The 16,008-nt window shown below is 33.3% G+C and overlaps 1 protein-coding gene across 1 annotated transcript; it reads right to left on the bottom strand.

Annotated features, from left to right (window-relative positions):
• Nucleotides 1–12,740: 12,740 nt before the first annotated feature.
• Nucleotides 12,741–15,467, bottom strand: LOC149532597 (purple acid phosphatase 7-like). The gene is made up of 6 exons (XM_089803413.1): nt 15,311–15,467; nt 14,882–15,010; nt 13,733–13,863; nt 13,523–13,651; nt 13,181–13,248; nt 12,741–12,936 (listed from the first exon to the last, which is right to left on the bottom strand). The coding sequence occupies exons 1-6, from the start codon at nt 15,465–15,467 to the stop codon at nt 12,741–12,743; spliced, it is 810 nt and encodes a 269-aa protein (XP_089659539.1).
• Nucleotides 15,468–16,008: the final 541 nt, after the last annotated feature.

Below are 16,008 nucleotides of genomic sequence, written 5' to 3'. Positions count from 1 at the left end.
ATGAACACAAGGCACCAAGATTTAACGTGGTTCACCCAATCCCTGGGCTACGTCCACCAAACAACAAGTTCAATCTTATTACAATCCAGTGATTACAACCTGATTACAATCCGTAATCCCTTACAGCTCAATACTGCCACAAGAACCAATTTCGTATCACCACACATAAAAAAAAATACCCAACCCTAAGCCCTTTTTATACAAGTATTAAACTGCTTTAGGGTTATAACATGTCGGCCATATGTTGGCCATAATAAGTTGGCTACCATGTCGGCTACTTCCCAAATTTTTTTTTTGGGAAGTATGTACAGTACTTTCCTGATCAGTCACCACAATCTAACAAGATTGACTCCACTAGTACATACATTTGGTAAACAATTATTTTCTACATTCATATGCTAATCAATTGAAATTGTAGAAGCTACTGTGAACTTTGGAATATTTGATTGAGCTTAGTCTTTATTGTAGTCATATCCTTCTAGCCCAGAAGAAGCAGCTAACAAACTATTTCCTCCTAGGGTTGTACATGTAATAGTTAAAGAGGATGCAATGCTATCCCTAATTGCTAGATATTGAAAAATTGCCCAGTCCATAGCCCTTAAATAAACAATGTTGACTAAGTTGAGATTAGAAACCTTATTTAACATGCTTTCACTTATTTTTTCAGCTTCAACTTCTACATCAGCACTCACATAAGGGGCAGGAGCCCACAACAAAGATGAATATTGTTGATCTATGGTGCAAGTGAATCAATGAGGAGGATTTCTTAAACCATATTGTGTGATCAACAAATATGAAGTGCCTCACACCCTTGTAAGTATTTCAATATTCTTAGCTTCTTTGAGGCATTCTATAAAACAATTCACATGCCTTACCTATGATTTGACGTTTTGCATGCATCCTACACTATCTCATCTGGTTGATGATGGATTACAGAGAGTGATCTAAAAAGATGATGGTAAAAACACACACAAAATCAAATCCAAAACAAACTTGCATTACCAATAGATTGTGGAAATCTGATATTGTTAATTTTGCATTCATGTCTACCAGGACAATCACAGCTTAAACATATATATAATAGATTTATATATGTTTAAGTTTTGATTGTCCTGGTAGACATGCATGCAAAATTAATAATATCAGATTTCCACAATCTATTTGAAATTCAAGTTTGTTTTGGATTTGATTGTGTGTGTTTTTTAGTATCATTGTTTTAGATCACTCTCTGTAATCCATCATCAGGATGAGAGAGTGCAGGATGCATGTAAAATGTCAAATCATAGGTAAGGCATGTGAACTATTTTATAGAATGGCTCAAAAAAAAATTGACCAAGCATTGGTCGAAATTTCGACCAATGCTTGGTAGAAACCACACCAAGAATTTTGAAAGTTTCGACCAACGTATTGGTCAAAAGTTTGCCAATGCCTGATATTTTTCTACCAAGCATTGGTTGAAATTTTGACCAACACTAGGTAGAAATCACACCAGGAGTTCTAAAAGTTTCAACCAATGCCTAGTAATTTTTTACCAAGCATTGGTTGAAATTTTGACCAATGCTTGGTAGAAATTGCAGCAAGAATTTTAAAAGTTTTTGACCAATATTTGTTGAAAAATGAGGTCAAATGTACTAGTGTGAGGTATGACCAAGTGTGGGACTTGCACTCTGAGGCTGAATCTCTAGAGAAGGATGACTTCCTCACTATTAGGATGTACCTACACTATCACTTGAAATGAAAAGGGAGAAGGAATGCATAAAATTAAAATGCTAAAGGGAAAGGGGGTGATGTACCAAGATAGAAATATGGTTACAATTCTATCGATGACTGCACTACACATCAATGAAAATCTAAAATATGTTAATGATGCAGAGCTCTCCCTTAAACAAAAAAATTGATGTGATGTGGCATTACAACACTTCAAATCACTCCAAAATAGAGTTAATAGAGGACTCTACACCTTTGACACAACCTTACTTCAAAACATAGCCTAGGCACCAAAGTTGCACAACTAGGCTTCAAAGCACAAAATCTCCACAATATAGGTTTTTGCTTGAATATGAAACCTATGAGTTTATGGGGGAGTGGAAAGGTTCCTTAATTATTAATAATCTCAAACTGGTGAGTTTGGTTAGCCCACTATGTTTCCAAGGATCACAAATAGCTATATTGCCTTTTAGGCCTAAGAGCTCCTTTTAGCAGGTGAAAGTACAAAGTTGTGTTACCTTTCAGACTGACTTATCAGAATGACTAAATTTGAGTATTTCTATCTAAAATTAAATATTTTTCAAACGTATGATCTAAAGATAAATTCATTCTAGCTAAGTTATATATGGTCTCACACATTTCCAATTGAAAATGTCTATTAAATGCATGTTTTATACTAGTTTGTATCCAATTACTAAAGAAATAAAATTATTTTAGAAAAGTGGTGTTTCAATAACTCTTACTATTTTTATGATATTTTTCAATAACATATAAACACCATTTTATAGAGCTTAGAGTCAATCTTATCCTCATGTAGATTTTATAGTGTTTCAATTAGATACAATATATTATAATTTAAAAACTCCACAACCACATACTTTAAAACTCGAAAAGATGTTAGTTTTGAGAAAGAAAAAAAATATTAAATCATATCAAAAAAATCTAAAAATTATATAATGTTATAGATGAGAGAGTCCTCTTCTACAGTGTATAGCTTTCTCCTGGTTAGAATAGATTTGTTTTGAAAAATGTGGTGGGAGATGAAAAATATTGATTTCAGGTGAGTTGAAATTTCAATCTATATAAAAGAGAAAATATAGGTCTAAAGTCAATTTTTATTTTTGATTGTTCTAAGTATATATGTTATCTATAACATTGTCTAAGATCAAAGGGAAATACGTTTATTTCCATATAGTTTTTTGGTGGGAACTAGACCCCTAATTTTTAGCATTTTCAACACCTAAAATATTATCTATAAAAATTAGGAAAATCTATCAATTCTTATTCCAAATAATTATTAAAAATTATAATCTTAAAATTCATCCATTTCTACACATTTCATTAGTTTACTTTATTTCCAAATTCAAAATAATAATACCAATTTTATGCATTGAAGGTGAACAAATATACTTTTGTTAGCCTTTTCCTTTACAAAAGGGTGACATAGGTTTGCACTTTTACCCAAGCCATATCAACAAGGTAATCAAGACTTAGTTTGAAATTCCTCTAACAAAACTAGAAAAAAATTTGCATATATAGATACCCTTTTGGAAGAAGTGTAAGATTCCAAACTTTCAAACTCCAGACTGGTCAGATGACCCCTTAACCAAAAATACAACAAGTTCCCTTATTAAGCCTACTTGCTAAGGTTTGTGAAGGAAATGTTGTATTGGTGTTTGACCAGACAAAATTATCAACTGGGAAATATCTAGTGAACTACTAGGTTTCATATTAGACCATTATATGGCTTCATCCATCCTCCAAGTCCCTGCAACACTCTAATACCTTTTGTCATGCTCCAAACACATAGAGATGTTTGGTCTAGGGCTTGCTAGAAAAATTATGAGCCTTAACTTACATCTCCTATCCTTCTAGAATATTATGATACAACTTCCTAACTTTCATTTTACCAAGTGGTTTGGAATTCCCACAGTGTGAATGTAAGTTAGGGCTTTATTTCTAAAACTAGTCACCAAATGGAGGGTTTTAGTGCACTCGAGGAAGAACTTTGAATATCTTGAGTTATAGAGTAATTCAATCCCTAAAATCAATTGAATCAATCAACTATGATATCTAATTTGAGAATAATGGATTATTCACACATGTCAATCCATACCTATCCATACACTATAAAATTGTAGCATTTTACAATGAAAACTGGGATCTTTATTTGATTTAAAAGGAAAAAATACATTCTATAACTCCCACCCACTTAGAAGGGCTATTTTAAGTCCTTACCCAACCATCCCAACCAATATTCAAAGGTTGTGACTGTATGGGAGTGTTTTAACAAAAGTTGACAACTTTTTACAAAAGTTGTCAAGCAACTTTTGGCAATTTTTGCAAATTGCGCAATCTCACCTATCTAGGAACTTTTCCTTGTACCCTAGGGGAATAGAACATGATTAGAAACCTAAATATACTCCTAAACCATGAAAATTTTAAGAAATTCCCTTTGACCATAGTCAAAACCCATAGTTTATAAAGTTCCAAATGAGGGACTAGGTCTTACGATTAGGCTCATTTTATTGAATAACTATTACTATCTTATTAAAATTGTCTCTTAGGCACAATTTCCTTTGAGAAGAAATCATAAAGAGGTAAAATTATAGATGCTATGGATAATGGACACTTAGGTGCTCATGTATCGTACTCCCTTGCTTGAAAAGTTCAAGTCCCACTTGAGGATAGTTGTTCAACAAATGTGCCATGCTTGGCAATGCATTCTTCACTCATCCACGTATCATCTATGTCAGGAAGACTCTTCCACTTGACCAAGTAGTCTTTATAGGCCTTCTTCCTTGTCTTTTTGACCACTTTGGAGTCCAAAAGCCTCTCCAATTGAAGTGGTTGGCTATGTGGTAGATCCTTGATCCAATCTACTCGAGTCTCATCAATATTCTACATTTTATCATTAGTACCTACATCAATTTTGAAAACAGTGAGATCAAAAACATTAAATATAGGAGAAATTTATATTTTAGGATGTAGTGAAATTTCATAAGCATTTTCTCCAAATTTGTGCAATATCTGACATGGCCCAATTTTCCTCATATGTAACCTTGTATGTCCTCTTGGTGTCCTTGCCTTGTTTAGATATGCCCAAACCTGATCTCCTACTTTAAAAGAAACCTTTATTTTCTTCTTACCTTCTTGTGCCTTATATTTAGCAGTATTTTGGTCTAAGGTATCTTTAACCATATCATGAATCTATTTGATCCATGCTGAGAACTCCTCACCTTGTGCATTGGTTTTGAAATCACTTGGTAAGTCTCTTAGTTCCACAACTCCTTTAGGATGGAATCCATAATTTACTTGGAATGGTTTCCTCCCCTTGATCTATTCACTGAATCATTGAAATAAAAATCTACTTGTGGAAGGATAGCATCCCAAGATTTTCCATGCTATTTTGTTAGGCATCTTAGAAGGTTGCCCAAAGATCTATAAACAACTTCAGTCTACTCATCTATTTGAGGATGGTAGACATAATTGAAGGAGAGATTTGTCCCCAATTTTTCACATAAGGTCCTCCAAAAATGATCCTATATTTTTACATCTCTATCTAAGATAATGGATGTTGGAAATCCATGAATTTTGACCACTTCCTTAAAAAACAGGTCAGCAATATGTGAAGCATCATTTGAGCACTTACAAGGAACAAAGTGAGCCATTTTAAAAAATCTATCATCAATAAAAAACATGCTATTAAAACCTTGTCTAGTCCTTGGGAGTCCCAAGACAAAATCCATACTCACCCTATCCCATGGCTTTGTTGGAATTGGTAAGGGTTGGTAGAGTCCTTGATTTGTTTTCACTCCTTTGGCTCTTTGACAAATTGTACACATCTCCACAAACTTCCTAACATTAGTATGGAGTTTAGGCCAATGATAGTTCCTTCTTAGGAGTTCTAGGGTCTTGACAATTCAAAAGTGACCTCCTAGAGTGCCATAATGTGTTTCTCTAATTAGATTTTATCTCATAGAAAACTTGGGTATACAGAGTTGTCCCCCTTTGAATAAGAGACCATTCTGCAACAAATATTCAAAATAAGTAGTATTGTAAGCATAAAAAATATTAGAGAAAACCTTATAGATGTCACCAAAATTAGGATCATCCTCATATAAGTGCTTAAGGGCATCAATCCCCATACTTTGTATTTAAAATTCTTTAGCCAATCCCACTCTTCTGCTAAGTGCATCTTCTACCTTTTTTGATGTTCCCTTATGCTTGATTGAAAATTTGAAGGCTTAGAGTTGTTCAACCCACTTTATGTGCCTACAACTTAGTTTGTCTTGACTGTTAAGAAAACTCAGAGCATGATTGTTTATGTAGACAATAAATTCTTTAGGAAACAAGTAGTGCTTCCATTTCTTTAGGGCTTGAAACATTGCATAAAGTTCTAGGTCACATGTACTATACTTTTTTCAACAATGAACAATTTGTTGAAGGTACGAAAAGCCAAAATTGGATATTGTGCCACTCTTCCCTTCAACTACTCAAATGCCTCATCAGCTTGAGTGGTTCACTGAATTTTATTTTTTCTACCACCTTTGATGGTATCAAGTAAAGGTGCATCCACTCATATGATGGCCTTATTCTTATGTGCTGATAGCTTTATTTAAGGTCTATCTTGGAAAAATAATATGCTCCTCCAAGTTGGTCTGGGAGATCTTTAGTCCTTGGTATAGGGAATCTATACCTGATGGTTATTTTATTGATTTCTCTAGAGTCAGTGTGTAACCTCCACTTGCCATCTTTCTTAAGGGTTGGAACACTAGGGACTGCACAAGGGCTTAGACTCTTTTGTATGAGTTCTTTAGACAATAAATCACTAACCTGTTTAGATAACTCTATATTCTGATTAGGGGTGAGTTTGTATGCATCCTTGTTGGGTAGAGAAGCACCTAGTATGAAATCTATTTAATGTGAGATGTCCCTCAATGGTGGAATTTCATTTGGAGTATCTCTTGCAACTATCCTTTTGTATTTCTATAGTAGATCCTTTACCTCTTTAGGCACTTCTTGAGTGACTACTTTCATCTTGGGTTTGAGGACTAGGGCATGCCCTATTTGAGAGTGTTGGATGATTTTTAACATCTCTTGTTCACTTATCATAACAACTAATCATTCTTTAGTTTTCTCTTGGTGAGGATCAGGGTTGGGAAGGAGATTCTATTTATGACCACCTTTGGTGATTTGATATTTGTTAGTGACACCATCATCTTTAGCCTTAAGGTCATACTCCCATGGATGACCTAGAAGAAGGTGATAAATGTCCATGTCTACAATGTTACAAAGAACTCTATCCTTATATTCTTTTATCGGAAAATCTACCCAAGCTTGTTCATTTATCAATGTTTGCTTCCCTTTTGTTAGCCAAGATACATGAGAGGGATTAGGGTGGGGTATTCTTTCTAGATTCAATTTATCTACCATTTCCTTAGAAACAAGATTTTCAGTAGAACCCAAATCTATGACTACCTTACATACATTTCCATGGCTTTTGTAGTTGGTCCTAAAGAGAGTTCTCTTTTGTGGAGATTCCATCGGTATGGGTGCTTGGACCAATGTCCTCTTCACCATAAGAGTAGCCCCTTTTTCACTAGTACAATATCTGACACCTTCATCATCATCATCATCCTCTTGAACAATGTTAGTCCTTCTTTCTCCTTTGTTGTTCTACTTCTTAGGACACTATTTTGTGTAGTGGCCCATCTGGTTACAATTATAACATTTCATCTACCCATTATTTCTTCCACCAATTTTGCTTCTACCATTTCCTCTCCTTCCTTTGTATCTACCTCTTGAACTAGTCTCACCTTGGATATTTTAATTGTTAGAATCTCCTTGGGGTTTATTGCTTTATGTTCCTTTACCCCCATAATTTCCTTTTCCTCTATCATTCTTCCCCTTGTTTCTACCACTCTATTCATTTGTCCTCTTGAACTTTTCCTCAACTTTAAGTGTTAATTGATAGCACTAGTTTATAGTGGTAGGACTTGTCAAACTCAATTTATCTTGGATGAAAAGCCTTAGTCCTTGCATGTACCTTGCAATTTTGATACTTTTAGGTTCAACAAATTTGGATTTCATCACGAACTTCTAAAATTCCTCAATATAGGTAGGGATGTCCATCTCTTTCTACCTCAAACTCATTCTTTTTTTATGAATTTGAACTTCATAATCCTCAGGGACATAAGCCTCTCTGAGTAGAGCCACCATCTTCTTCCATGTGGTGAATGGATTCTTTTCATTGTTCACCCTTTCATATTGGATGAAGTTCCACCATGTGAGTGTAGAGCTCTTGAGTCTATTCTATCTCCAAGGAGCCACATATAGGTTTGGAACTGGTTGAAGTGCGAAAAGGAAAGAGACTTCAGTATGAAACAACTGCTAACAAATTTAACACAACATATGAATCAATAAAATAGAAAGGAAACATTCACTACAAGGAAAATACATGCACTAGATAGTAGAATGGCAAGAATAGGTAAGAAAATGAGAAGTTTCATTCATGAGAGGCAAGGTTATAGAGCATAATGTTATTGCAAAAAATAAACAAACAAACATAGAAGTTTTGGCATAACTCTAATGTTTACATTGAGCTCAAACCCTAACCAGGTGGAGTTGAGTTACAAACAAGAGCAAAGAAATCTAATCATGGAGTGCAATCCAATGCTGGAAGTGATAGGAAGAGACCAAAACCTATGCACCCTACTGCAAGAGATCAAATCACTGAAATTTGATCATTATGTGCATTGAAGAGGCATGGAGTGCATTGACACCACGCCAATCAAGGTCCAAGATGTAGCAAGGCATAGAAGAACTGGCCTTGATGGGATAGCATGGACAAACAAAGCCACTAAGAAGGATAACATGGGGGATCTAATTTTCCCAAATTTGAATGCTAACCATCGATGAAGATCCTCCCCCTAACAAGGATGGTCTAGATGCTATGGGAAATCTTCCTAATGAGAGATTAAGATGTAGTCATTGATGTAGATCCCCTTCATTTCCAGAAAATGGCTAAGATGTAGTGAGGGAACCCCAAGATGTGTCAGATCCAATGATTGTTATGCAATTCTAGGCTTTGAAGCCTCACAAAGACTCCTCTACATGAAGAAATGCTAGAATGGTAATGCATGGCAACATCTTGTACTTTTTCTATTTAACAAATCAAACGACAATATTTTAATCTTCCATGGAATCTCCGCCATTGATTTGTGCATTTGTATATTGGGTGGACTTAAGTTGGAGATGGGACCCACCACTACGTGGCACAATTCTAGACTTAGAACCTTGTAGAGACTCCACGATATGAAGAAATACCAGGATGAAGACACATGGTAGCATCCTATGTGATTTTAGGCTTCTAGGTCTCACAGAGGCATTGCAATAGGAGGAAGCATCGAAAAGGGAATACATGGAAGCATCTCACACTTTAGGGAAGATGGGAAGTTAGCTCACAAAAACACGAGAGCCATGGGATCTCATAGCCAAAGTCACCCAACCAAGAACAAAATGAGCTATTATGAAATGTTAGCCGCCAACTTTAGTGCGATATTATCCCTTGCAATGAACCTAGCCCATTGAAGATTTCTCTAATTGGATATTAGTGATGGTTTGAATGAGGGAAAAAATGGCCAACAATACTATCATGTTCCTCAGCACTAGGTCAAATCTATCAATTTTATCATTCGATCAATAACATTATTGAGTCCCTCAGTGTTGGATCGTGGCATTATCCAATCAATTTAAGAACATTGACAATGTTCATCGATGCTATTAGGATCAACCTTATCAATCAATTTCAATCCTATGGCATTTATAATGTCCATTAAATGTCACATGTTCTTAATCCATGCCACATGTCCTTGGCATGCTATCAATCCTAATCAGTCATTCAATTTGATCATGGCTTTGATCTACCCATCACTGTCCTAATCGATATACATAATTGTTGAATTTCATCAAATTAGCCAATCATTTACTTATTTATCCTATAAGATTAGATAACCCATAATCTAATCTTATGTTAATTCAATCATTTTAATCAGACATTACAAATTATTCTTGCTAACCAACCTTCTCAATTAATTGATTTGTTTTCTTAAACTACAGGAATTCTCAATTTCCTAAGTCCTATTTTCCACTTCTAATTTCCATTTTACTAATTTTAATTTGTGTGGAATAATAAATTTTTAATTCAAATATTCCACCTATTCTTCACACATGGACATGACGCATCATAGATATTATCCCTATACTTGGCTAAATTATGTCATATTTTATTTCTTACACAAGTCTATAATAAGCCTCCATCGTCATAGATTCTTGACTATGAGTGGCTTTGAGGTGTCATATGCACATCATAGATTCTCCTCCACTTTTAGCCATGTTGACTTTCATATGTAGTAGAATCTTACATTTGGCATATTTTGTCATGATTGTCATAGATATTCTAAGGAATATCATGCTAAGTTGCACATTCAAAGTGACAAGTGTCCATCCTCTCATTTAATTCTCTCCTCTTGCACTTTTGTTATAAATTGAGCCATCTTGCTCTCATTTTGGTTTTTTTTTTTTTTTAAGAGCCATATCCTTATAATCCTTAGAGGCCATTGTGCTGAAGCCACACTTCTAGTATTCCTAATAGCATTATCATATCCTAGTCATTTACTTTCAATTGTATGGGCACTATAGGCAATTGGAACTACATCAAATGGAGAAGAAAGAAGGACACAAGAACTACAATTGAAGAGAGTTTCATTTGTTTTATTTCCTTTATGCTTCAATTGGTTTTCATGGTAGATTAGAAGGGTTTAGTGTATTTTGATTAAGTTTTGTGTTTGTTCATAGCATGCTAGGTTCTGATCTGTTTTCCAGTCCTACAGGTTGGTCCCCAACCATAAGCACCACATCACTAGGAAGTGGTTGAGACAAGTCCAAGCCAACCAAAATATGAGTGAAATTAGTAAGGCCAAAGGTTATCATAGTATCATTAGCCTTCAAGAACCTCCCAGTGGAGCTCCCAACACCCTCATAGAAAGACATCTCCTAGAAGTGTGGCGAGAGATTAGGAAGGTGAATCTATACTGAACAAACCTTAAGTGGTTTAGTAAGGGGATTGAAAGAAGTTGTCCAAGGTTTGGCAGAGACAAAATGATCCCCCTAAACCCACATCTTGCTCACAATAAGATCTTGATCTTGAGAAGAAGAAAATACAATAATAAAGAAAATCTTAGCACAAGGGTAAATGTCAAAATCACTAAAGATAAGGGGTTTCAAACTACTAGTTACCCAACTATGAAGATCCGAGAGAAAAGGCCAAAGACTTGCAAATCTACCCACCAACCCATGATGCTGGTAGCAGTCAATATTCTCCACCATGTCAGTGCCACAAACCACCACAGGTGAGTTATTGGCACAGGAAATGGGACACACTTTAACTCTCAGAGGGTTGGTAGAAGTAGGCTTAGCAACATGAGCATAATTCTTGTTGAATATGCCAGAAGATTTTGGAAGGGGAGGCCCTCCTAACCTAATGCCACCAAGACAAAGAACCTATAGCCAAATGAATAATAGAGACCCCAAAAGCAGGGGCCAAAGGGGCAGCAAAAACATTATAAGGGACGGGGCCAATTAGGGGCAAAGGGCTCACTTTGTTACCACAAATCATGGATGAAACAGAGCCACCAACAGACAACAACGACAGAACACCCTGAGAAGACATGACATACACAATGAGGGTAGAAACCTTAATTGCAATGACAATGACGACACCAAACATTTAGTTTAATTTTACATTATATATATATATATATATATATATATATATATATATATATATATATATATATATATATATATATATATATATATATATATATCACTATATTAAATTTGTCAAATATTTTCTAATGAACTCTTTTTGTAAGGTGCACTTAGAGTGATGTAAACTTTCTATTGCATCAGTTTCACATACATTATTTTAATAAAGCACACCAATCAATATGGTGATCTTGTAGACCATTTTAATTATGCTTGTGATGGATTTGCAACATTTGCTTGCTTAAATTGTAAGACAATTATGAGAGAAGAGTTAAATTTTTTAATAGAGGTAAATCATTTTAGAACATGATCAATATTAGTTATTCATGAGAAATCTTTAAACAAAACTCTATTTTTTTATTCAATTATGACATTATCTTGTAGTTTAATTTTAAATAATTTTATTATTTAATTTAATTTGTGTTTACTAATATCTTTTTTTTTATCGAGCTACATAATTTATTGAAATCATTTAAATCATTTTGTTTTAATTAACATAAATAGAACAATATTTTTCATTCACTATATTTAGTATATTATATACTCTTTTATTATAAAATGCATTTAGAGTGATTATATTTATTTTGATTTATTTTGTGATTAATTATTATTATTTGTTAAATTCGAGATAAGAGGCTCACAATTTTTTATTGTGTTGTAGGCTTTTGCCTTACTGTGAATATATTATTTAGTGTTCAATAATTTATTATAAAATAATTTCCTTTTTCCATATTAATAAGTATTCCTTTATTTTGAATGGTTCGTTTTTACAATAATTTTTTAATCTTATTATTTCATATTTTCCACCAAATTTTAAACATGCTGATTTTCTTTTAACAAGTAATTTTTCACAACAATTGAGATAACTTTGAAAATGATCACAAATATTTAGTGTATTGTACAACTTGACAAATAAACACATAACCATACCTTTTATTTCACCATGAGGATTTTTAAAGCTTAATTTTTCAAATGTGAAATGAAGCTTTTTAATAAAACATTTCTTCAATATTTTAAAATGATCTTATGGGATTACACAACATAGATAGTCTTATCTATTTGAAGAGTCTATAATTATCATGCTAAAATAACTTTTCTTTTTTGTAAAAGGATTCTTTTAACATTTATTTAAATTTTCCTTGACATCTTGCATAAATGAGTGTCTTATCTTGACATTTCATACAAAATATCAATTTGGACCATTATTTAGTATTGTTGAAACTATGAAGGTTATTTCCTTCAACATCATAGAAGTCTACCTTCAAAGACTTCTTTGTAATTTGTGTAGACATGAAACCTTGACCTGGATAAAAGAATTGAGATCCTTTTGTATTTGGTGTTTCATTCATTCCCTTCCATGCTTTAGATCCTCCTCCACTTGTCAAAAATTGTAATGAACTGCATCCATAAAATTACAATTATAAATATATTAAAAAATAGAACATAATATATATTATTGAAAAACATTTGAATTAAATTATTTATATTTTCCATTGCACATTTCCAATCATTGATATGACAATGTATAATATGAAAACATACACCATTTAATTTAAAAACTTGCTCAATTATAGTCATAGACTGAAAAAAAAAACAGGTAACATTAAAATATAAATTCAATAAAGTTATAAAAATTATAAACCTTGTTAGACTAGTAATATGTGCAAGATTGTGATCATGTCCATTGACATACAAGTCCACTTTAAAGGCCTGCCAGAAAGCCACAAAACCATCATAAAAGTACAAAAATATCATAAACAAAAAAGCTATATTTATGAAAAACACAAATTGACAATTATATAAATAAAATCCAAAGTGGTCAGAAATATTTGCTAAACATTTCTATTCTTTAACCATAGAAACACAAGATTGACAACCATATAAATCAAATCCAAGATGGTTAGAAATATTTGCTAGACCATAAATCCCTTAGTATATTAACTTTTTGTGATAAATTAAACAAAGAAATCTTAGATATAATTACATCTAAAATTGGCCATAGCTTTTGAACAAGTTCAACGGTGTCACCATCTTCACCAATGCTCCTAATGGGATGGTGCCCCACTACTATTTTCCACATGGCTCTTGACTTTTCCAAAGCGTTTCTTAAATCCTGCAGATTTTAACATAATGATCACAAGGCTTGTTTCCATCACTATTACCACTGGTTCTTATTATAATACTCTGATCATACCTTTAACTGCCTCTGAAGAAACCTTTCTCTTGGAAGAACTCCTCTCCAGTCATTTGTAATATTACTTGGTTTCCAATATTTATTGATATAAGGTGATGTGTCGAAGAAGAAAAAATCTACCAAAGTATTTTCTGTAAAATGAAACCAAGTTTAAAAGAATCAGTTATTTATAATTCTTGACTATTCTTATTATTTTTGAATTCGATAGTACGTATGTTTTTTAAATCAAACTTTAAAATAAGTCTCTCTGATCCATTATTGAGATTTTAGAGAGTTCAAGAAATACTATCAGAAATGTTGATGTAAAAAATACACAATTGAATTTAGTAATAGCAACAAAAAAAATAATTTACATAGAAAATATCAAAAAAAGAAGAAATGAATTGAAACTGTATCCAATTTGCTATTTAAATATGTAGATTTTGAATCAAACTATCGACTTATATTTCATAGATATTAGTTGACAACAGCTCATTTTTATTGAATGTTAGGTAGACCATTTACTTTCAAATCTAATTCATATAAATAACTACTAATACTATATAAATAAATAACTTAAAAACCATACACTCCAATAATAATAAAACTCTTACCTGTGAGGAAATGTGAAAGTGGATAGACCAGAATTATGAGTGCTATTGCTTTACATAAAAAATAAACAAAAGTGGTTTCCTACAAGTTGCGATATGCCACTGGTTTCATGAGTTCTTTAAATTTTTAAGGGCACTTTCATCTAAAACCATTTTAAATGCAGATTTTATAGGCTTTTGAATTTTTTTCTGCTATGAGGAATCAAACAAGTGCATTCTGACTCACATTTTTCTAGTATTATTCAAAAGATGTAGTGACTAGTGGGGTTATGAGTGAAACAAACAAGCTAGAAAAAGCAAGTGTAACCGGAATATTTTGATCGATGCTATCAATAGCCATATGCAAGTTTAATTTGAATATTTGCATGTCCTCAATGGATCTTTATAGTTTTATATGCAATTGATTGTGATTGCACCAACTAGCACCCAAAAACAAAATGCTACGGATAGAAATAACAATTTAGGTCTGGATTAAGATTACAATTTGAATTCATTTACTATGTATCTTCAAATAAGGTGTGCTCTGAAAGCTTGAAATACATAATTAGAATGTGCATACCTTGGGATGGGGAATGAATTATGTAGTGGAGACTGAAAGATCTTTGACAATACCATCTAGGATCCCTCCTTGTAAGACTTGAGCTGAACTGAGCCAAAGCATTTCCCATGTAATCATGGTTTCCTAACACTGTTTCACAATACAATTCAGACAATTTTTACATGCACATATTTGTCCAACTTCTACATCATGCATCGTGGATTTACATCAATTTCAATGGAGGTTTAGAAGATGAATCAAAGTTTCAAATCACTCTGTAAGATCTATCATCTACTTTTTTCCTTCATAAACATTTTACACCATTTTTCATGAACCGACAGCATTTTAAAAGATTTAGAAAATAGATCAAAATGTCTGCAAAATGGGATAAAACACGGTTGTGCCCATATACATCAACATTAAAATTGATTAAATATGTGGTAAACATACCGGCGTACCACTGTTTTTGAAGGCTTTTGGCAGTGTATATTTGAGTGAAGGACTGTTCAAAGCTTGGATCATCCGTGCCATTCAATCCCTTGTCATAAAAATTATCTCCAGTAGAAATAACGAAATCAATCTGTAGTTTTTCTCCTACAATACCCATCTGCACAAAGATCCCATTTCCATCAAACAAAATATAACATGGCTCAAAAAATATACAAAATTTTACAACTCAAAGTCCAAAAAAGGCCATGATTTGAATTTTTTTTAATTAACCTGAGCAGCGACTTGGGATTGATTGAACAATCCTTTCCTACCCCAATCTCCCACAACCAAGAAATTCAAAGAATTCCCATACTTTTTCGCCGTTAGAAGAGAAGATTCAGATCTCCCAATTGAAAAACACAAAATCAGCAACAAAGGAAGCATCTCTCCAAGATTTCTTAGGCGTTTCTGCAGATCCAAAGCAAATCAAACTCCTGGAAAATGTATCTTGTGTGAACTATTTCATGATGGTGTGAAGAAGATTAGAAAGAAAGAGAAAATATATCATACCCAATGAAGTGTGTTGGGCGCCATTTGAATAATGGATTCCGCAGATTCAATCGCTTTTATAACTTGACTTTGAATTTCTGAAACAGATTGACTGGTTCTTAAAAGACTTGCAATGCTTGGTAATCTCATGGGGTTTATAAGGAGCACAA

The sequence above is a fragment of the Cupressus sempervirens genome, chromosome 10, assembly GCF_028749045.1.
Source record: "Cupressus sempervirens isolate cs-2001-9-10 chromosome 10, ASM2874904v1, whole genome shotgun sequence".
NCBI classification, from domain to species: Eukaryota; Viridiplantae; Streptophyta; class Pinopsida; order Cupressales; family Cupressaceae; genus Cupressus; species Cupressus sempervirens.
This window is presented reverse-complemented; position numbering and strand designations above follow the sequence as displayed.